Here is a 22,354-nt window from a genome sequence, read left to right as displayed (position 1 = left end):
TTTTTTTCCTGGAAGCAGATAACAAGCGCTAAACGTGTGCTATGTTCTGCTTTATTTCCAGACGTATACGTCATAGACAATCTTTATAGAATTCCTTCAAATCATAAAAAGTTCAAAATGAAATCTTTAGTCTCAAAGTCTCTGGAAATCTTTAAATGAAGCGAGGTACCAAACTTAGTACGGTGGAGTCAAGCTGTGAAGCTTTATGTATTCAACAACGATGTCCAACACTGAACAGTAATTCCGGATATTGACTACTGTTTTGTAGAATTCTTCCTCAGCGTGGTGGGTGGATATAGAATGCTTCATAAACCCGTCTTATTTTGAATGAATGTATATAAATGAAAATAATAAATGCTGTGCTCATTCGAAATAAGATGGGTTTATGAAGCATTCAATATCCACCCACCTCACTGATGAAGAATTCATTTTGAACTTTTTATAATTTGAAGGAATTCTAGAAAGATTGTCTATTACAGTGGTACCTCACAAGACAAAAAACTCGCAAGACGAAAGGGTTTTTGGTTTTTTGAGTTGCTTCGCAAGACGATTTTCCCTATGGGCTTGCTTCGCAAGACGGAAACATCTTGCAAGTTTGTTTCCTTTTTCTTAACACCGTTAATACAGTTGCGACTTGACTTCGAGGAGCAACTCATAGCACGTGGTGTGGTAGCCTTTTTTGAGGTTTTTGAAGACTTTGGTGATTTTTGAAGCTTTTCCAAAACTTTTCCGAAACCGTGCTTCGCAAGATGAAAAAAATCGCAAGACGAAAAAACTCACGGAACGAATTAATTTCGTCTTGCGAGGCAACATATGGTCATCGTGTTGCCTAGACATTGTTGATGTTCTCTTTGCAAAACGGGCTTGTTGGGATATTTATTTCCAGAAGTGGCTTTTGTGTCACATGAAAGCTCAGATATAATGTGGAAATAAACAGTATGGGAAACCTCAGGAAAATGGAATAGATGGTTGTGTGGATGCAGCCACAGAGTAGCGTGAAGATCATAGAATCATAGAGTTCGAAGGGACCCTGAGGATCATCTAGTCCAACCCTCTACGATGTAAATGCAACTGCCCCATATGAGGATCGAACCCGCAACCTTGGCGTTATCATGCTGTAACCAACCGAGCTATGGAAAGGTGTGGTTTCCCCTACCCCCAAGGGCTCCAATGCAAATAAAGTGTGCCATGCATTAATAATCTGAGCCCTGCAGATTAACTGTTCGAGGAGGAAGGAGTGCTGTCAGCAGGAGGGAATTCAGTAATAATAATAATAATAATAATAATAATAATAATAATAATAATAAAAAAAAAAATAATAATCAGCCCCCCATGCTTCTCCCAAGCAGCTGACCATTGTATCACTGTCTGTTAGATTGTGTTTAAAATATATTGCAAACCTCCTCGAAAACTTTGAGTAAAGCATTCTGGGAAACGATTTATAATGAGTTGAAAAAAATGTTTAAAATAACGTTTGTAAAAACAAACAAACCCAGAGGCTTTTTTCCCCCTTATTAGGAATCTTAGGTGCAGAGATACCAAAGGAACAGAAACTATTACAGTGGTACCTCGCAAGACGAATGCTTCGCAAGACAAATAACTTGCTAGACGAAAGGGTTTTTGGTTTTTTGAGTTGCTTCGCAAGACGATTTTCCCTATGGGCTTGCTTTGCAAGACGGAAACGTCATGCAAGTTTGTTTCCTTTTTCTTAACACCGTTAATACAGTTGTGACTTGACTTCGAGGAGCAACTCATAGAACGCGGTGTGGTAGCCTTTTTTGAGGTTTTTGAAGACCTTGGTGATTTTTGAAGCTTTTCCAAAACTTTTACGAAACCGTGCTTCGCAAGACGGAAAAAATCGCAAGACGGGAAAACTTGCGGAACGAATTAATTTCGTCTTGCGAGGCACCACTGTATTTGTGTATGCGATGACAGAAGCACGGATACTACTGGCCCAGAGATGGAAAGAAGATAAAGTCCCGACCAGAAATGAATGGTTGATGAAGATGATGGACTATGCTGAAATGGTGAAATTCATCAAGAAAATCAGAAACCAGGAAGAGAGGAACTTTAAGAAGGAATGGGGGAAATTTACAACATTCTTAAGAGAACACTGTAAACAACTAAAAACTTTAGCAGGATTTGAGTAATGCTTGTAATGTACAAAAAATTATGGTTAAAATGGACTATTTAAAAAATATAGAGAAAATAAGAGAAGCAGTTGAAAAAAGATTGATAATGGTAACCAGGGTGGAGGGGAGTCGAAGAATTCAGGAAATCCTAAATCATAGGTAGGCAAACTAAGGCCTGGGGGCCGGATCTGGCCCAATCACCTTCTAAATCCAGACTGTGGATGATCCAGGAATTGGCGTGTTTTTACATGAGTAGAATGTGTGCTTTTATTTAAAAGGCATCTCTGGGTTATTTGTGGGGCATAGGAATTCATTCATCCCCCCCCCCCCAAAAAAAATATAGTCCGGCCCCCTACAAGGTCTGAGGGACCCCCTGCCAGAAATGTTTGCTGACGCCTGTCCTAAATGATGATCTTTGAATTTTAATTTGTGACATAAAGCTTAATAAGGACTCGGGTGGCGCTGTGGGTTAAACCACAGAGCCTAGGACTTGCCGATCAGAAGGTTGGCGGTTCGAATCCCCGCAACGGGGTGAGCTCCTCTTGCTTGGTCCCAGCTCCTGCCAACCTAGCAGTTCGAAAGCACGTCAAAGTGCAAGTAGATAAATAGGTACCACTCTGGCGGGAAGGTAAATGGCGTTTCCGTGCACAGCTCTGGTTCGCCAGAAGCTCCTTAGTCATGGTGGCCACATGACCCGGAAGCTGTACACTGGATCCCTTGGCCAGTAAAGCGAGATGAGCGCCGCAACCCCAGAGTCGGCCATGACTGGACCTAATGGTCAGCGGTCCCTTTACCTTTACCTTTAAAGCTTAATAAAAAAAAAGATTTTATGAAAGAAAGAGAGAAAACTTTGAGTAGTAGTCAGGGTATAAATACTCCTAAGTAAGTCAGCAAGCAAATAAATAAATAAATAAATGATGATGCATATATTTATTATCCAGGTACCAGGCAGCAAAAATGGACAACTGTTAGTCATCAACAGATCGCTCGATGGAGGGGACTTTTCTCCTTCTGTTCCCAGGTTCCCAGACGGACAAGGAGAAATTGTGAAGGTCTTTGTTTGATGTCTTCTTCTTTACCTGCAGGAAGTGTGAGGTTCGATCCTCGTTGGCATCTTCCGGTGGATCCCTGGAATCCCTCGACTGAAGCCCAGGAGAGCCACTGTTTTTGTTCAGTGGGGACACACTGAGCTAGGAGGAGCAATGGCGTGACTCAGTATAAAAGCAGAGTCCTCTTTTTGTTTCTAACCTGCTTCGTTGAGGTTTGGCTTTGTTGAGGTTGAATCCTGACAAGACAGAAGTACTGTTTTTGGGGGACAGGAGGCAAGCAGGTGTGGAGGACTCCCTGGTCCTGAATGGGGTAACTGTGCCCCTGAAGGACCAGGTGTGCAGCCTGGGAGTCATTTTGGACTCAGGGCTGTCCATGGAGGTGCAGGTCAATTCTGTGTCCAGGGCAGCTGTTTACCAGCTCCATCTGGTACGTAGGATGAGATCCTACCTGCCCGCAGACTGTCTCGCCAGAGTGGTGCATGCTCTGGTTATCTCCCGCTTGGACTACTGCAATGTGCTCTATGTGGGGCAACCTTTGAAGGAGGTGACCCGGAAACTACAACTAATCCAGAATGTGGCAGCTAGACTGGTGACTGGGAGCAGCCGCCGAGACCACATTGCAGTGGCGTAGTGTGGGGGGTGCAGGGGGGGCCGGCCGCACCGGGCGCAACATCTGGGGTTAGGGCAAATCCATGGGTTAGGGGGCGCAAATCCACAGGTTAGGGGGCACAAATCCACGGGTTAGGGGGCGCAAATTACTTGCCTTGCCCCAGGTGCTGACAACCCACGCTACGCCGCTGCCACATTGAAAGATCTACATTGGCTCCCAGTACGTTTCCGAGCACAATTCAAAGTGTTGGTGCTGACCTTTAAGGCCCAAAACGGCCTCGGTCCAGTATATCTGAAGGAGCGTCTCCACCCCCATCGTTCAGCCCGGACCCTGAGGTCCAGCTCCGAGGGCCTTCTGGCGGTTCCCTCTGAGAAGTGAGGTTACAGGGAACCAGGCAGAGGGCCTTCTCGGTAGTGGTGCCCGCCCCGTGGAATGCCCTCCCACCAGGTGTCAAGGAAATAAACAGCTATCTGACTTTTAGAAGACATCTGAAGGCAGCCCTGTCTAGGGAAGTTTTTAATGTTTGATGTCTTATCATATTTTTAATATTCTGTTGGCAGCCGCCCAGAGTGGATGGGGAAACCCAGCTGGATGGGTAGGGTACAAATAATAAATTATCATCATCATTATTGTTATTATTATTATACATCCCAATAAACATTTTTGTGAAATGGCTAACTTCTCTGGAACATGAGGTAGCTTGGCTAGATATAACCATTTTAGCACAGCTACACACAGGAGCCAAAGATTAATGCTTTTTTGTATGTCAGTAAGAGAGGCTTAATAGTGCTTAGTTGCCAGGACTATCTCTAATAGTAGTAAATTACTATTGTGTTACTACTAGTAGTAAATTACTATTGTGTTACTACTAGTAGTAAATTACTATTGTGTTACTACTAGTAGTAGAAGAGGACTACAATTTCAAGCTAATCGAGTGCCAGCATTGGTCTTTGCCTAGAACAATGAGTCGCAGCATCCGAGCTCAGGGATCTGTAGTCTTTATTACAGGATAAAGACAGGGATAAGGTGGAGGTGCCCCAAAGAATTAAGGGGATGGAGAGAAACCAGTGGAAGTGGGTCTGTGGAGAGGGTTGGGCTCATTCAGGAGAAGGAAGTGGAGGTGGCTGTTCCAAGCAGAGGGAACGACATGGCGGAGGATGTGAGGAATAGGGTGACCAGTGGCCAGACAGAGTGAAAAAGACCCCATTCCAGAGGGACAGAGACAAACACAAGACGGTTGATGGAATCTGAGCATCGATTCCAACTAGAAATACTAATTTCATTCCACGGGTTCGGTTGAAATCCAATCTCGGTATCCAGTTCCTGTTGACGTGGCCTAAAAACAAAGTTGGAAACAAAGTTTTATTCATTTGTTACTGCGAAATTAAAACAAGATTGGGGGGGAGGATCGATCAATCAATTGATAGATGAGATAGATAGATGATAGATAGATGATAGATAGATAGATGATAGATGATGGATAGATAGATGGATAGATAGATGATAGATGATGGATAGATAGATGGATAGATAGATGGATAGATAGATGATAGCTAGATAGATGATAGCTAGGATAGATGATAGGTAAGTAGGTAGATGATAGATAGATGATAGATAGATAGATAGATAGATAGATAGATGATAGATAGATAGATAGATATAGATAGATGATGAGAGAGAGAGAGAGAGAGAGAGAGAGAGAGAGAGAGAGAGAGAGAGAGATGATAGACAGATGATAGATAGATAATTTGATAGATGGATAGTTAACTTGGATTTTGGAAGTAATGACTGGTTTTTTTCTGTTTTTCTTTTTTTTCTTTTAGTATTGTAAGATGTTTTGTTTTGTTTTTTTCTTATGTTATTTTTGTTATTGTCAGGGGTTCAGGGAGAGAGGCACAGATGAGGGAGGAGACTGAGAGCGAGGGGGAAGAATCCCGGAACGAGGAGGAGGAGGAGGACAATGACTTGAGGGTTTCCATGAGTCTTTCAAGTGAATCGGAGGATTCCCAAAAGGGGGCGCCCCTGGTCAGGCCAAGGGGAGCCACAGGGGGGACTCGTCAGGAGCAGGGGAGCAGCAGGGAAACCCCGAGTGGGAGTGGGAGATCAGGACCGGCTTCCCCGCCGGAACGGAGTGAAGAGGGTGGAGTTCCCAGTGTGACAGACGAAGCAGAGCAGGAAGCAGAGAGGGGAAGGAGATCGGGGCAAGACGTCCTGCCGGAAGGGGCGGAGAGTAGTACAGAGAGTAGTGTAACTGTCAAGAGGAAGGTCAGGGGTAGCGAACGCGCGCCAAGTTCAAATGTGGAGGCGCGCGGAAATGCGGAGAGCCTGGAGGAGGAGCCTGGTCCCAAAGCACGGAGGAGGGGGGAGCAGGCGTCTGGGGACTCAGCGTCAGGGGAAAGCAGGAGGGAAGGAACCCAGGGGGGCAGAAAGACCCTGCGGAAAAGGAAGGACAGGAAGAGGTGGACCAGCAGAAGCCTCTTAAACTGGTGTGGAGGCGGGACTGATTCAGAGGGGACTTCAGCGGTCTAAGCGTAACAGACGTGGGGCTGCACGCCTCGGCTGTGGAACAAACAATGTACTTCAATAAAGACTTTTGTAAATAAAGTGGACTTGGCGTTGGTCTCTTGTGAGCTGGGACCTGAGGCGGCCCTGACAGTTATAAATGTGGAAAATCAATAAAAATAGGGGGGGGGGAGATATCAAACCCCCGAGGGAGATAGAGACAGAGTTAGAGTTAGAGTTAGAGTTAGAGATAGAGATAGAGATAGAGATAGAGATAGAGATAGAGATAGAGATAGAGATAGAGATAGAGATAGAGATAGATGCAATGGGCAGCGTTGGCTAAAACTTCGCTGAATTACTCAAGGCAAGAAGTCGCAGAAGAAGGAATCTGGGAAAAGTGCCTATATAGGAGCCGTAAGTTATCTGACGAGAGCGGGCCGTGAGCCAGGCAAGTACTTGACCCCCAGGGGTCAAAAAAATAAGCAGCGGCCGGATGTAACAAATTGCTCCAGATTATCGAGATTTCACAGCCTGTGCAAGAAAGGGAGCCAGCAAAGGAGGCTGCTCTGTGTGTGGGCTTAGAATTAAACAACATCCCACATGGGAAAAGGTATCGGAAGAGACGGAGAGTGACTCACGAGCTCTGGGATAGGGAAGGAGCAAAGGTTTCCACGTGGTGGGTTTTGCTGCTGCCTGGCGAGATGGGGGCTTGGATGGTTTTAGATATGCCTACCGGGATGCAGGTGGCGCTGTGGGTTAAACCACCGAGCCTAGGACTTGCCAATCGCAGCTCCCGTTGCTCGGTCCCTGCTCCTGCCAACCTAGCAGTTCGAAAGCACATCAAAGTACAAGTAGATAAATAGGAACTGCTCCGGCGGGAAGGCAAATGGCATTTCCGTGCGCTGCTTTGGTTCGCCAGAAGCGGCTTAGTCATGCTGGCCACATGACCTGGAAAAACTGTCTGCAGAAGCAGGCAAATGCCGGCTCCCTCGGCCAGTAAAGCGAGATGAGTGCCGCAACCCCAGAGTCGGCCACAGCTGGATCGTTCTGCCCGGAGACCAAGGTGCAGCACCGAGGGCCTTCTGGAGGTTCCCTCACTGCGAGATGCCAAGCTACAGGGAACCAGGCAGAGGGCTTTCTCGGTGGTGGCCCCCGCCCTGTGGAATGCCCTCTCACCAGATGTCAAAGAGAAAAACAACTACCTGATATTTAGAAGACATCTGAAGGCAGCCCTGTTTAGGGAAGTTTTTAATGTTTAATAGGTATTTTAGTGTTTTGTTGGACGCCGCCCAGAGTGGCTGGGGAAACCCAGCCAGGTGGGCAGGGTATAAATAATAAATTATTATTATTATTATTATTATTATTATATTATAATGGTCAGGGGTCCCTTTACCTTTACTGGCAGCTACCAATTAGCAGAGCTTCCATGTTCAAGAGCAGTATCTCTCTCTCGGTACCAGCTGCTGGGATTGACAATCTTGTTTTCTTTATGCCCTGCTTGTGAGCTTCCCCAAAGCAATATTTTTTAAAAAATTATAATTGAGGAACAGCCCACATCAGGAAGTCCCCCATATTTCCCTTAATACAGTGGTACCTTGGTTCTCAAATACCTTGGTTCCCAAACACCGAAAACCCAGAAGTAAGTGTTCCAATTTTTGAACGTTTTTCAGAAGCCGAACGTCTAATGCAGCTGTTAGCTATTGTTTCCAGGATGCCTGCACCAATCAGAAGCCCTGCCTCGGTTTTTGAACATTTCGGAAGTCAAATGCGCTTCTGGAATGGATTAAGTTCAAGAACCAAGGTACCACTGTATTTGGCACTTTTGTTTTTGCTATTTATTTTGTGTTTTTGAGGCTTTTTTGGTTAATTAGTTTTTGTGACCGTGCGGAACCCAGTTCAGCTACTGATTGATTGATTGATTGATTGTGTGACTGCAGAAATGGATAAAAGTCCCCCATCCAAACAAGGACTATCATCAGTACAGCTAAGAATTTTTTTTTAAAAAAAATATCATCTACTGTCTTATTTATTTTATAGTAAACTGCTGTTTTAGGGGTTGATTTGAAAAATCTGGAATGGATTAATCCCTTTTGCATTACTTTCTATGCGAAAGCGCGCCTTGGTTTTGGAACACTTTGGTTTTGGAACGGACTTCCGGAATGAACTAAGTTTGAGAACCAAGGTACATCATAAGTGAGTCTGTCTGAGCGACTCAACTCACAAGGAGGGATGGACTGTAAAGATCCCCAGAGAGTGGACAGGGATCCAGCAGGTTCCTTCACAAATTACTTGTTGTGGTCTACTCTGTGGACTCCATATATTTAGAGATGGACAGAGTAGCCAGTTCTTTCCCGTTTCATAACACTGGAACTCAGTTGCAGATCTGTTCCTTTGCGTGCAGATTCTGTGTTGTTGTTTTTTAAAAAATGTGTGCACGCAAAAGTTGTGAGCACATTTAAAATGTGCTCGTTTGCAATGTAAACTGCACATTTCTAAAAATGTAAAATAAGAATCCTAGGTGATTTTCAACTCTTTCATCTAGAAAACATACTTTTTCCATTAGATTTCAACATAAAAAATATATTTTCTGTGTTCATCTTTTGCACACTACCAACTGCTTCATTAAATCCTGTGCTGCTTCAGCAAATCCAGATATTATTGGTCCACTGAGCAAAGCAGACCAAACAATTTTTTCTGCTCTCTATCACGTACTTCCAAAAGGAAGATCAGAATAACACAGTGATTTGCTGTGGTGAAAGGAAAAGAAGGAAGGATGAGGGACTCCAACATTTTTGTTTTCTTTCTGCTCCTTATTTTTCCAGCCTTAGGTTCAGTCCAAATTTCTACATCAGTTTCTGATTTTTTTAAAAAGTCCTTTTGAGTAATTTTCAATTCAGCATCATGCAGCAATTTCCCCCTTATACACACTTTATTATATTCCATTTTGTCCAGAACACACATCTTGCCAGCAAATCGCCCCAATTGGCGATGCATTTTGTATATTCTTCTGCATGCTTTACCCTAGTACAGTGGTACCTCGGGTTAAGTACTTAATTTATTCTGGTGGTCTGTTCTTAACCTGAAACTGTTCTTAACCTGAAGCACCACTTTAGCTAATGGGGCCTCCCACTGCTGTCGCGCTGCCGGGGCACGATTTCTGTTCTCATCCTGAAGCAAAGTTCTTAACAACGGCCGCCCGAATATTACTTGCTAAAAATTGGAAAACTAGCAGATGAAGATGATGGACTTTTCGGAGCTAGCTGACCTGACTGGAAGAATCCGTGACCAGAAAGAAGAGGAGTTTTAAGAGGACTGGAGGAAATTTAAGGACTATTTGAATAAATATTGTAATATAAAAAATTAGAAGTTACTTGAAAGAAACAAACAGGCCTAGGATTAAACTAAATTATAATTAAATAAATGGGATTTAGAATGTTAAGAAAAGTGAATAAGATGGACTATAATTGGAAATTGCTTTAGTTTAATAATGATATTGGAAAGCTGCTGCTTTTTATTACAAGGAAACTCAGAAGGGAGGGATTTGAGGAAGTCAAGCAAGATGGTTAAAAGGTTGGATTTGTGAAGAATTAAGTTTGTTGTTATTGTTTATCTGTTTATTGTTCACTTTTTTCTGTTTTTGTGTATCATTTTGCTTTGTGGTTTGTGTGATCATTGTGGAAAATCTAATAAAAAAACTATTAAAAGAGAACAGAAATCATGCTCTGGTGGCACAGTGGCCCCATTTGCTCAAGTGGTACCTCAGGTTAAGAACAGTTTCAGGTTAAGAACGGACCTCCAGAACGAATTAAGTTCTTAACCCGAGGTACCACTGTATTCAGAAGGATTTCCTGGCTCTGTGAAAGCTCAGCATAGCCCTCTTGCCTACAAGCCATCGGTGGCCCTTCTCTCCTCCTCCAGAAATTTGCCCAATTCTCTTTTAAAGCCACCCATGTTGGCAGCTGTCCCTGACTCCTGTGAGAGTTCCATAGCTTAACTCTGTGGTACGTGAATAAGTCCATCGTTTATCTGTCCCAAATCTTCCAACTCTCAGCTGTGTTGCATGCCCTTGAGTTCCAGCGTTAGGAGAGAGGGAGGAAAACTGTCCTCTGTCCCCTTTCTCCTTGTCATTCACTCGAACTCAGCATCCTGACTTTATCTTCTCCTCTGGTTTGCTCTCTCCCTGGGGTTTTGCTGACCGGATGAAAGTCCATGTTTTAAAGAGCTTCGGCCCCACAAGCTGGGATAATTTCAGATCTCCCTGAGCAAACAAGATCAGGAGGCAATGACAGATAAATAAACCAGAGCAGCAGGAAAACAGGAACTGATAGTACAGAGTTTGGATTGTTTTCTAATTTATCTAAGACACACAGATTGTTTTTTCTCCTTTTGCCCACAAAGTTGTGGCTGCATCCTAGGTCACCCCCCCCCAAAAAGAGCCTAAAAGATATCAGCAGAGGTTCTGTGAAATCAGATGTTTCTGTTGTTGTTCTGTGTGTGTTTTTCTTCCAGGAAGAAATATGGACTCAGTGACTGTGGAAGAGCTGATCGGAGCTACTTTGCAATGGCAAAATCAGCTGCATTCTATATTTAAGGCTCTAGGATACCACTTTAAACAGCTTTCGTTTGCCCCAAAGAATCCTGGGAGCTGTAGTTTGTTCAGGGGGCTGAGAGTTGTTTGGAGGTCCCTATTCCCTGCCCACAATGACAAACCTAGACAACATCATAAAAAGCAGAGACATCACCTTGCCGACAAAGGTCTGTATAGTTCAAGCCATGGTTTTCCCAGTAGTGATGTATGGAAGTGAGAGCTGGACCATAAAGAAGGCTGATCGCCAAAGAATTGATGCTTTTGAATTGTGGTGCTGGAAGAGACTCTTGAGAGTCCCATGGACTGCAAGAAGATCAAACCTATCCATTCTGAAGGAAATCAGCCCTGAGTGCTCACTGGAAGGACAGATCGTGAAGCTGAGGCTCCAAGACTTTGGCCACCTCATAAGAAGAGAAGACTCCCTGGAAAAGACCCTGATGTTGGGAAAGATGGAGGGCACAAGGAGAAGGGGACGACGGAGGACGAGGTGGTTGGACAGTGTTCTCGAAGCTACCAGCATGAGTTTGACCAAACTGCGGGAGGCAGTGGAAGACAGGAGAGCCTGGCGTGCTCTGGTCCAGGGGGTCACGAAGAGGCGGACACGACTAAATGACTAAACAACAACAACAACAATTCTCTGCCCAAAGCCACAATTCCCAGAGTTCCCTAGGAACAGGGATTGATAGTTAAACCACTCTGAGAATGGCAGCTCTTTGAGGGGTACAGGGTCATCTAGTCCAACCCCCTGCAATGCAGACATCACACCTCAAGAGTCCATGACAGATGGTGTGGAGGACTCCCTGGTCCTGAGTAGGGTAACTGTGCCCCTGAAGGACCAGGTGCGCAGCCTGGGAGTCATTTTGGACTCACAGCTGTCCATGTAGGCGCAAGTCAGTGCTGTGCCCAGGGCAGCTGTGTACCAGCTCCATCTGGTACGCAGGATGAGGCCCTACCTGCCTGTGAACTGTCTCGCCAGAGTGGTGCATGCTCTGGTTATCTTCCGCTTGAACTACTGCCATGCGCTCTACGTGGGGCTACCTTTGAAGGTGACCCGGAAAATACAACTAATCCAGAATGCGGCAGCTAGACTGGTAACTGGGAGTGGCTGCCAGTCCTGAAAGACCTACACTGGCTCCCAGGACATTTCTGAGCACAATTCAAAGTGTTGGTGCTGACCTTTAAAGCCCTAAACGGCCCCAGCCCAGTATGCTTGAAGGAAAGTCTCCACCCCCATCGTTCTGCCCGGACACTGAGGTCCAGCGCCAAGGGCCTTCTGGCGGTTCCCTCCCTGCGAGAAGCCAAGTTACAGGGAATCAGGCAGAGGGTCTTCTCGGTAGTGGTGCCCACCCTGTGGAACGTCCTCCCATCAGATGTCAAAGAGAAAAACAACTACCAGACTTTTAGAAGACATATGAAGGCAGCCCTGTTTAGGGAGGCTTTTAATGTTTAATAGACTATTGTATTTTGATATTCTGTTGGAAGCTGCCTAGAGTGGCTGGGGAAACCCAGCCAGATGGGTGGGGTATAAATAAATTATTATTATTATTATTATTATTATTATTATTATTATTATTATTATTATTTTTATTATTATTATCCGACCTGCGTTGGAAAATTTCCAAGGATGGAGAGTCCACCATCTTCCAAGGAAATCTGTTCTGCAGTTGAACAGTTCTTACCATCAGGAAGTTCCTCCTAATGTGTACTTGAAACCCAAACCACTTGATTCTTGTCATTTGAATCAATTGGTTTGGTTCCTACCCTCAGGAGCAGCAGAAAACAAGCTTGCTCCAACTTCCATGGACAGCCCTTCCAGATATTGGAAGATGGCCGTCATATCTCCTCTTCTCCAGGCTACACATATCCATCTCGCTCAACCGTTCCTCAAAAGTTTTGGTTTCCAAACCCTTGATGATCTTGGTCTTCTTCCTCTGCACTCATTCCTGTTGAATGGTTTCTTTAAATGTAAAGGTTCATCATTGTTCCACTCGATGTGTATATCTTAAAGGGGCCAGAGCAAGGGCCAGAGCAAGATAACGAGACCCAACTTTAAAGCTGTGAAACATAGCAGGTGCTGCTGAGTTGTATTTGATTAAGGTGTGTCAGCATTTGGGTTTAGTATATAAGGAGCAGCACCTAGCTCTCCCATTACCCTGGGGTTTGGGTTGGTGGTTGGGTCTGGTTTGGTTGTTAATGTATTTAGTGTAAATGGAGTTTTTGTTTTTCTTATTAAAACCCTGTTTAAGTTACTTTTGAGTCCTTTTCATTTTTAATGCATGATCTCCCCAGCAAGCTATCTGCAGCGCTACCATACTGCAAATAGCCAACATCTTTGGTTATGGGCCCAGCTGCTGAGTGGATGACTGCATATTTTTGGACTCTGAGAAAGGTTTGAAAACTCCTTCTCTTGTTAGTGTAATTTTTTGTGGGTCTGGAAGAGTTCCAGAATGGTTGACCGGGTTCCTGAAGCTGAGAAGGCTCTGGTCTTCCCACAGCTAACAGATGAGAACTATAGTTTATGGTCTTTTCGGGTGGAGGCGCTTTTGACCTCTAGAGAAGTATGGACCTATGTAACTGATGACCCTCCTGACCCTGTAACTAATGCTTGGTCGAAAGGAGATGCTAAAGCCAGGGCGATAATTAATTTGGCAGTCAGCGACCAGCAAGTAGTCTATATAAGAAATAAGAAAACTGCCAAAGAAATGTGGGACAGTCTTGCAGCAGTGCATGTTAGAAAAGAGTCAGCATCTGCATTGACGTTTTTCAAGCAGTTGTACCAGACGAAGTTGCAGCCTGGTGGTGATTTGGCAGCACACTTGAGACGTCTGGAGGCAATACGCGGCGAATTAATTCGAAGGGACATGGTGATACCTGATATTCAGTATGTTTTTATCATCCTTTGTTCCCTTAATGAGGACTTTGATGGTATAGCTAGCCAGATATCTGCTGTTCCACCAGCACAATTAACTGTGGAAGGGGTAACGGCAAGATTAATGGGCGAGTTGGATAGAAGGGAGGCTTGTGCCATAAGCACTCCTATTTCCAGAAAGAATGAGGAACGCCATATGCAAACCTGTGGTGATACAACTGCATTTAAAGCTGCAAAGCGTTGTTGGTTCTGCAATAAGCAAGGACATTTTGCAAAGGACTGCAGAGCCAAAAGAAAGCAAAGTACTCCCAAGTCTGTTTCTGTTCGTCAGTCACGGTTGTCAGCCCAACAGCAGACATCGTATAGTAAAGACAGAAACGAGCCGCGAGCTTTTCATGCTTGGACTACAAATCGTAAAAGAATTAAAGATGCCAAGTGGAAGTCTTTTATTATAGACTCTGGAGCATCTCAGCACATCTGCAATGATCGAAGCTTGTTTATTTCTTTCGAAGAGGAAATTGGTAATGTACATTTAGCCAATTCACAAGTCTTGCAGTCGCTTGGCAGAGGTACTGTTAAACTTGACTCTTTAAACATTACAATAGCAAACTGCATTTACTGCCCGTCAGTGGACAATTTATTGTCAGTAAGGTGCTTTGCTCGTCAAGGCATAACTGTGCGTTTCTTAAAATCAATGTGTGAGTTTTTTGATGGGAACAAACGTTTATTGTATGCCCGGGACTCTGATGGTTTATATAGACTGTATTTTCGCACCTACTCCCAATCGCCTATAAATTGCAGAGCAGCACAGTCAAGCCAGGGGTTGAGGAATGTAAGGCCTCATTCCGGGTGTGTCCATGAGGCGCACAGAATTCTGGGACACCTGAATTTTGCTGATGTAATTAAGACAAAGAATATCGTTAATGGCCTCAACTTAAAACCATGTAAATTCTTTATGCAATGTCTATCCTGTTGCAAGAATAAGATTAAGGTTGCACGCAAGGGTAGGTGCTCAGATAGGAAAGTAACTGAACCATTTGAGCGTGTACATTGTGATTTAGTTGGGCCACTCCCACCATCATTAGGAGGTTCTAAGTACTGGCTTACTCTGATAGACCAGTATAGTAGATACTGTTGGACTTATGCAATAGCTGAGAAGTCCCAAGCATTTGAAAAGTATAAAGTTTTTTGCAACTGGGTAAAAACGCACTTTAACAAACCAATTAAGAACCTATTTTCTGACCGGGGCGGGGAATTTGTTTCTGAGGATTTTGAGAAATTCCTGGAAGCGCAGGGGACTACTCATGAGTTATCTTGCCCCCGAAGTCCCTGGCAAAATGGGCTTGTTGAAGTTGTGCAGCGTGACCTACAGGCAGGGGTTAAAACGTATCTGCATGATGCTAATCTGCCCAAAGACTTTTGGGCTGAAGCACTTAATGCATTTTGTTACGTTAGAAATCGCAGTTATCATACTGGTTTAGATGTCACCCCCTATGAGAAACTGTTTAAAAAACGCCCTAATCTGAAATACCTCCGCATTTGGGGTTCAGATGTAATTATGCATTATCCTGCTAAGCAAAAATTGGGTGAACGTAGTGTCCAGGGAAAATTAATGGGCTACCAGCAGGGGGCGTACAGAATTTACATACCAGCAACTGGCAAATTTCATATTACCAGAAGCATGATACAAACTGTAAATTGGAATGGAGTTGCTGTCTTCCAAGATACTGATGGTATAAATAATACTGAGGAAGAAGAGGAAGAAACAGCAGAAGAAGCAGCAGGAAATAGTGCTTCTGAATTAATGGGAAAAGACAAAAAGCCTGTTGAGTCTGATAAATTGTTTGATGATTTAAAGTCACAGGCACCCGAGGGGAGGTCAGATTCTCTTGAGTTTTCTGACCGTGAGCTTAGCCTACAGGCACCTCTTCAATCTGACAATGATTTACAACCTGAAACTAGTGGTTTACTTAGTCCCATTAAGTCTGAGAAGTCTGACTCTCCTTCTGGACTGAGACGTTCAGATAGAAAGAGACAGAAGCCACAACGATTTGCAGATGAACATTTTAATACTGTGTATGCCAATAAGGTAGTTTTTGAGCCAAAAAGCTACAGTGATGTTCAGAAATTACCTAAGCAACAAGCTGCAAATTGGTATAAAGCTATGAACTCCGAGATAGCTTCTTTAAAAGAGCATAACACTTGGTCTCTTGTACCACAAACCCCAGATATGAGACTTATTGATTCGAAATGGGTTTATAGAGTTAAAACGAATGACAAAAATGAAGTTGTAAGGTACAAAGCAAGATTAGTTGCTAGGGGTTTTCAACAAATTCCAGGCGAAGATTATGATTTGTGTTATTCACCAAGCGTAAAATATGAAACAGTTAAGCTTTTGTTAAAAGATGCATCACAGCGTGGACATTCCGTTTATCACCTAGATATAAAAACTGCATATTTGTTTGCAGATTTAAAAGAACAAATTTTTATGCGTGTTCCTGAAGGCATAGACGCCGCTGAAGGTTTGGTATGCAAATTAAACAAATCCCTTTATGGTCTGCACCAAAGTGGAAGGAATTGGCACCAAACTTTAGCAAAAGAATTGCTGGATATTGGTTTTTCACAAGGAAAGGCAGACAATTGTGTGTTCATAAAGGAAAGGGCAAACTCTGTAACAAAAATATGTGTGTATGTAGATGACGTATTAATTTCTACAAAAACTAAACAGGAATATGAACAGGTGGTATCACAGTTACAGAAGAAATTTGATGTAGTGGAATTAGGCATAGCTAAAAATTACTTATCCATGCAAATTGAGAAAGGCAAAAATGGATCTTTTCTGGTTCATCAAACTGCAAAAATTGATGATCTTGTTGAAATGCTATGTTTAGAAAATGCAAATGGGAAGGAAACACCTATGGTGTGTGGTTTCACCTTTACAGGTGAAGACAAGCCATTTCCTAACAAAACTTTGTATCGTTCTGCTATAGGCAAGCTAAATTTCATTCAAAGAATCTCAAGACCAGATATAACTTATGCTTTTCACTTTCTGGCAAAATTTGTGGAAAAGCCTACTACACAATGTTTCTCTGCTCTTAAGAGAGTGGTAATGTACCTTAAACATACCAAACATTATAGGTTGCAGTTTACAACATGTATTGACAAAGGTTTTGAAATTTTCTGCGATGCATCTCATGCAATGGAACAAAATAATTGCAGGGGTGTGTCTGGTATGGTGTTTTGTTATAACGGTTGTCCATTTGAATGGAAGTCCCAAACACAAACCATTATTTGTCTCTCCACAACAGAAAGTGAATTATGTGCATGCGTTCAGGCCACTCGTGATGTAGAATGGTATCTGCAAGTGTTTGCAGACCTACAGATGCAAGTAACACTACCAGTAAAAGTTTACCTTGATTCCCAGAGTGGACTTGCTATCCTGTGCTCAGAGACCAATACGCAGCGCACTAGAGTCTTAAGGTTACGTTTAGAATTTGTAAAGCAACTAATTGCTGATGAAATGGTTGTATTTGAATATGTTCCTGGTGACAGTCAAATTGCGGACATTTTTACAAAAGCACTTCCAAAGGTTACACATGAAAAACATGTACAAAGTATGCTTTCTGTTTTTGTTCCACAATGATGAACCGCAGGGGAAATGTTGAATGGTTTCTTTAAATGTAAAGGTTCATCATTGTTCCACTCGATGTGTATATCTTAAAGGGGCCAGAGCAAGGGCCAGAGCAAGATAACGAGACCCAACTTTAAAGCTGTGAAACATAGCAGGTGCTGCTGAGTTGTATTTGATTAAGGTGTGTCAGCATTTGGGTTTAGTATATAAGGAGCAGCACCTAGCTCTCCCATTACCCTGGGGTTTGGGTTGGTGGTTGGGTCTGGTTTGGTTGTTAATGTATTTAGTGTAAATGGAGTTTTTGTTTTTCTTATTAAAACCTTGTTTAAGTTATTTTTGAGTCCTTTTCATTTTTAATGCATGATCTCCCCAGCAAGCTATCTGCAGCGCTACCATACTGCAAATAGCCAACAATTCCAGCTTGTCAAATAAAGCCCTTCATTTTGGATAATCAGCAAGGGCCCTTCATTGAAATTATTGAATAATGGAAAGCTATATAAATATAGGGACATGGGTGGTGCTGTGGGTTAAACCACAGAGCTTAGGACTTGCCAATCAGAAGGCCGGCAGTTCAAATCCCCAAAACGTGGTGAGCTCCCGTTGCTCGGTCCCTGCTCCTGCCAACCTAGCAGTTCGAAAGCACATCAAAGTGCAAGTAGATAAATAGGTACCGCTCTGGCGGGAAGGTAAAGGGCATTTCCATGCGCTGCTCTGGTTCGCCAGAAGCGGCTTAGTCCTGCTGGCCACATGACCCGGAAGCTGTACAATGGCTCCCTCGGCCAATAAAGCGAGATGAGCGCCGCAACCCCAGAGTCGGCCACGACTGGACCTAATGGTCAGGGGTTCCTTCACCCTTTACCTTTATATAAATATAGTCCCATTCATCCCAAAACCAACCCGTTTGTGAATAACTAGCTCTCCAGATGTTCTAGATGCAAGCCAACTCCCATCCGTTCACAACATCTGGAGAATCACGGTTTCCTCACCCTTTTCTGTATATGGATCGATCTATTGAAGATCTCTTTCAGCTTCTGCCTTCTGGAAGAATGTACAGGTTTATAAAGACTAGGACTAGCCACCTGAGAAACAGTTTCTATCCAAATGCGATTTTGGTTTTAAACGCAGTGTAAGGTAGTCTCTATGTGAGTATATTGTATTCAGTTGTGGGGTATCAGAGTTTTTAGGGGCCAATCAGGTTGGGATAGCAGGCTTGTTGGTTTTGGAATGTCTGATGTAGATTTTTCAATTTCGTTGTTCTGTATGGGACAATGACAATAAACATTTTCGTATCGTTTCTGGGGCAGTGGGTGGGGTGGGGTGGGGTGGGGTTTCAAAAACAAAAGAATGATGACCTTGTTCGGCTTACCTGCCATTCAACTTGCCATGATATGCTTCACAAACGCTGGGGAAAAAAGGAAGAGAGTCATTACTGTCTCAGAGGTGGTGTTGTGTAATGGTTAGAGTGTTGGGCTAGAGCTTGGGATATGAGGGTCTGAATCCTGACTCAGTCATGAATCTAACTGGGTGTCAGAGACCAGGCTGAGGAGTACTGCTCTGATGAGGAATGGTGGGAACCTCTCCCTCCCGCTGCATTTCCTGACCAGGATCCTGAAGTTGCCCAGGAACAGTGGAGCAGTATAGATATGGAGCAGTGGTTTGCAGAGGGGCATAGTTCTGAAGGCAAAAGTTGAGACTGTGGGATGTGATACATAAGTAGCAGTCAAGTACAACATTCCTTGTTTTCCTAGAGTGGACATGCGGGGGAATGTTTGGTCCAGTCAGTCGAAAACTTCCTGTTTCCTCCTGGCTGGGACATACTTCCTTTGCACGTGACTAGATGTGGGCGTGACCTTACCTGTCCAGGTAACAAAAGGACAGGACATGCAGCACTCTCTCTCTCTCTCTCTCTCTCTTTGACTTCCTCCATTCTTGGAGCAGCTTTTTAGCTAGAGATGCTCTGTTAGCTTCCAGCCAACAGAAGACACTGGGATTATCCCCATATGGCAGTCTTTCTCAACCTGTGGGTCCCCAGATGTTGTTGAACTACAACTCCCATCACCCCTAGCGAGCAAGGCCAGAGCTCAGGGATGATGGGAGTTGTAGTCCAACAACATCTGGGGACCCACAGGTTGAGAACCGCTGCATATGGGATAGCTCCACATGTATATACTATGTAACTAAGTCTGCCTTCAGGGATCCATCTGTGAACTGATGTTGTAAGTAAACTTCTTTTATTGACTTTACACAAGATTGTGGCATCTTTTGTGGCACCCCCATGTTTCCTTTAATACAGTGGTACCTTGGTTCTCAAACACCTCGGTACCCAAACGCCAAAAACCAGGAAGTAAGTGTTCTGGTTTTGAAACGTTTTTCGGAACCTGAACGTCCGACGCGGCTGTCAGCTATTGTTTCTGGGGCGCCTGCACCAATCAGAAGCTGCACCTTGGTTTTCAAACATTTTGGAAGTCAAATGGACTTCTGGAACGGATTAAGTTTGGCGTTTTTGTTTTTTGCTATTTATTTTGTGTTTTTGTTTTTGAGGCCTTTTCGGTTACCGTATTTTCCGGAGTATAAGACGACTGGGCATATAAGACGACCCCCCCAACTTTTCCAGTTAAAATACAGAGTTTGGGATATACTCGCCGTATAAGACTACCCCTCTTCCAACGCACACCAAATAAAAATTAAAAAACCAGTCTCTAGTCCGGCTTGGAAATCCGCTCCACTTCCCAGTGGCCAGGGCTTCTGGGGCCAATTTTCAAGCGTATTTCTGCTTCATCTAGAGAGCTTGGTGTCCTCCGATTTAATTTGCTGTCGTTTTATCCTTTGGTGGGGAGTTGCTGCAGGAGCTGCTGCTGTAGCCGGCGTATAAGACGACCCCCGACTTTTGAGAAGATTTTCCTGGGTTAAAAAGTAGTCTTATATGCCAGAAAATACAGTAATTTGTTTTTGTGACTGTGCTCAGCTACCAACTGATTGATTGTGTTACTGCGGAAATGGATAAAAGCCCCCCATCCAAACAAGGACTATCATCAGTTCAGGTAAGGAAAAAAATGTAGTTTTAATTTTTATCATCTACAATTCTGTCTTATTTCATAGTACAGTACATTGATTTTTGCTTTCATTTTACGGATCAGTGGTCTCGTTAGATAGTAAAAATCATATTAAATTGCTGTTTTAGGGGTGGTTTTTAAAAGTCTGGAACGGATTAATCCGTTTTGCATTACTTCCTATGGGAAAGCACGCCTTGGTTTTGGAACGCTTTGGTTTTGGAATGGACTTCTGGAATGGATCAAGTTTGAGAACCAAGGCACCACTGTACCTTCGTAGCTGATGCAACCATTGGAGTCTTCCTGGCCGGCCATTAGCTTATCGACCTCCTCCTCAGTCAACCTTTCGCCTGGAACAGAAAAAGAGATACATAAATTGACTCAAATTTTCAGGGTTAAGAGCCCAAAGCAAATTATAAGTAGGGCTATGTGAGTCAGTCAAAGCTCAAATAGCTAACTGATTTGCGGGAGGCAAGATCCCAGTTTTGGCTAAGTCAGGCCCCAAAAGTTGATTAAAATGTTTCTGTATACAGTGGTACCTCGCAAGACGAATGCCTCGCAAGACGGAAAACTCGCAAGAAGAAAGAGTTTTCCGTTTTTCGAGGTGCTTCGCCAGACGAATTTCCCTATGGGCTTGCTTCGCAAGAAGAAAGCCCATAGGGAAATCTCCGGGGACCTCTTTTAAAATGCTGGCGGTCGGGAGCAAAGACTTTTGCCCCCCGCCGGCCTTCAGAAGAGGTCCTGGACCTCTTCTGAAGGCCGGCGGGGGGCAAAAGTCTTTGCTCCCGACCGCCTGCCTTCCCGGGATAGTGGAGAAAGCGGAGAAGCGCAGCGCCTTCCTGGGACAGCGGAGACTTCTCCGCTGTCCCGGGCGATCTTAAAATGCTGGCGGGCGGCAGCGAAGCCTTAAGCCTCTTAAAATGCTGGCGGTCGGCAGCAAAGCCCTCCTGTCCCCGGAGCTTGCGGGGCGGGAGGTGGGGAGAAGGGCTTTTCTTCCCACCGCCAGCCTTCAGAACAGACTTCTGAAGGCTGGCGGTGGGAAGAAAAGCCCTTGTCCCCCCCCCCCAAGCCTTCAGAAGAGGTCGGGGGACAGACTGTCCCCGGACCTGGTCTGAAGGTGGTTTCCATAGGAACGCATTGATTGATTTTCAATGCATTCCTATGAGAAACCGTGCTTTGCAAGACAAAAAACTCGCAAGAAGAAAAAACTCGCGGAACGAATTAATTTCGTCTTGCGAGGCACCACTGTATTATGTCCGCAGCCAGAATTCTGTATGCCCAGAAATGGAGAGAAGTTGTTATTCCAACAAGAAAGGAGTGGATTTTTAAAACTACTGGATTATATGGAGATGGTGAAATTAACAGCAAAAACAATAGACCAAAAAGATGAAATGTTTGTGGAAGAGCAGAGATCCTTTTTGGAGATAATATTATAGTCAAATGAAATTGCAGGCAGGAAGGGAAATATAAACAAAGGAATGAGAATGATAAAGGAATGTAATATGGAAAGAAGCAGAAGTCCCAGCAAAGGAGGAATGGATACAAATATTTATGGAATATTCAGAAATGGTGAAACGTATTGGAAGAATAAGAAATCAAAGATAACAAACTTTTTATAAAAGAATGGAAATGGTTTGTTGAATACAGATAAATTGTAAACAGATAAGAACATTGGCATGATTATGGTAATATATTTAAAGTACCGTATTTTTTGCTCTATAAGACTCACTTTTTCCCTCCTAAAAAGTAAGGGGAAATGTGTGTGCGTCTTATGGAGCGAATGCAGGCTGCGCAGCTATCCCAGAAGCCAGAACAGCAAGAGGGATTGCTGCTTTCACTGCGCAGCGATCCCTCTTGCTGTTCTGGCTTCTGAGATTCAGAATATTTTTTTTCTTGTTTTCCTCCTCCAAAAACTAGGTACGT

At 43.8% G+C, this 22,354-nt stretch overlaps 1 protein-coding gene across 1 annotated transcript in view; it reads right to left on the bottom strand.

The window, feature by feature from the left end:
• Positions 1-3,047: 3,047 nt before the first annotated feature.
• The window catches only part of MYL3 (myosin light chain 3), a 41,584-nt gene continuing 22,277 nt past the window's right edge, over positions 3,048-22,354 (bottom strand). The window contains exons 5-7 of the mRNA XM_028750970.2: positions 20,704-20,781; positions 18,748-18,783; positions 3,048-5,127 (exon numbers count right to left, since the gene is read on the bottom strand). Of these exons, the coding sequence (XP_028606803.2) occupies positions 18,755-18,783; positions 20,704-20,781 (107 nt within the window). The 3' untranslated portion in view covers positions 3,048-5,127; positions 18,748-18,754. The remainder of the gene's footprint in view (positions 5,128-18,747; positions 18,784-20,703; positions 20,782-22,354) is intronic.

Source organism: Podarcis muralis, chromosome 12 (assembly GCF_964188315.1).
Source record: "Podarcis muralis chromosome 12, rPodMur119.hap1.1, whole genome shotgun sequence".
Lineage (NCBI taxonomy): Eukaryota > Metazoa > Chordata > Lepidosauria > Squamata > Lacertidae > Podarcis > Podarcis muralis.
This window is presented reverse-complemented; position numbering and strand designations above follow the sequence as displayed.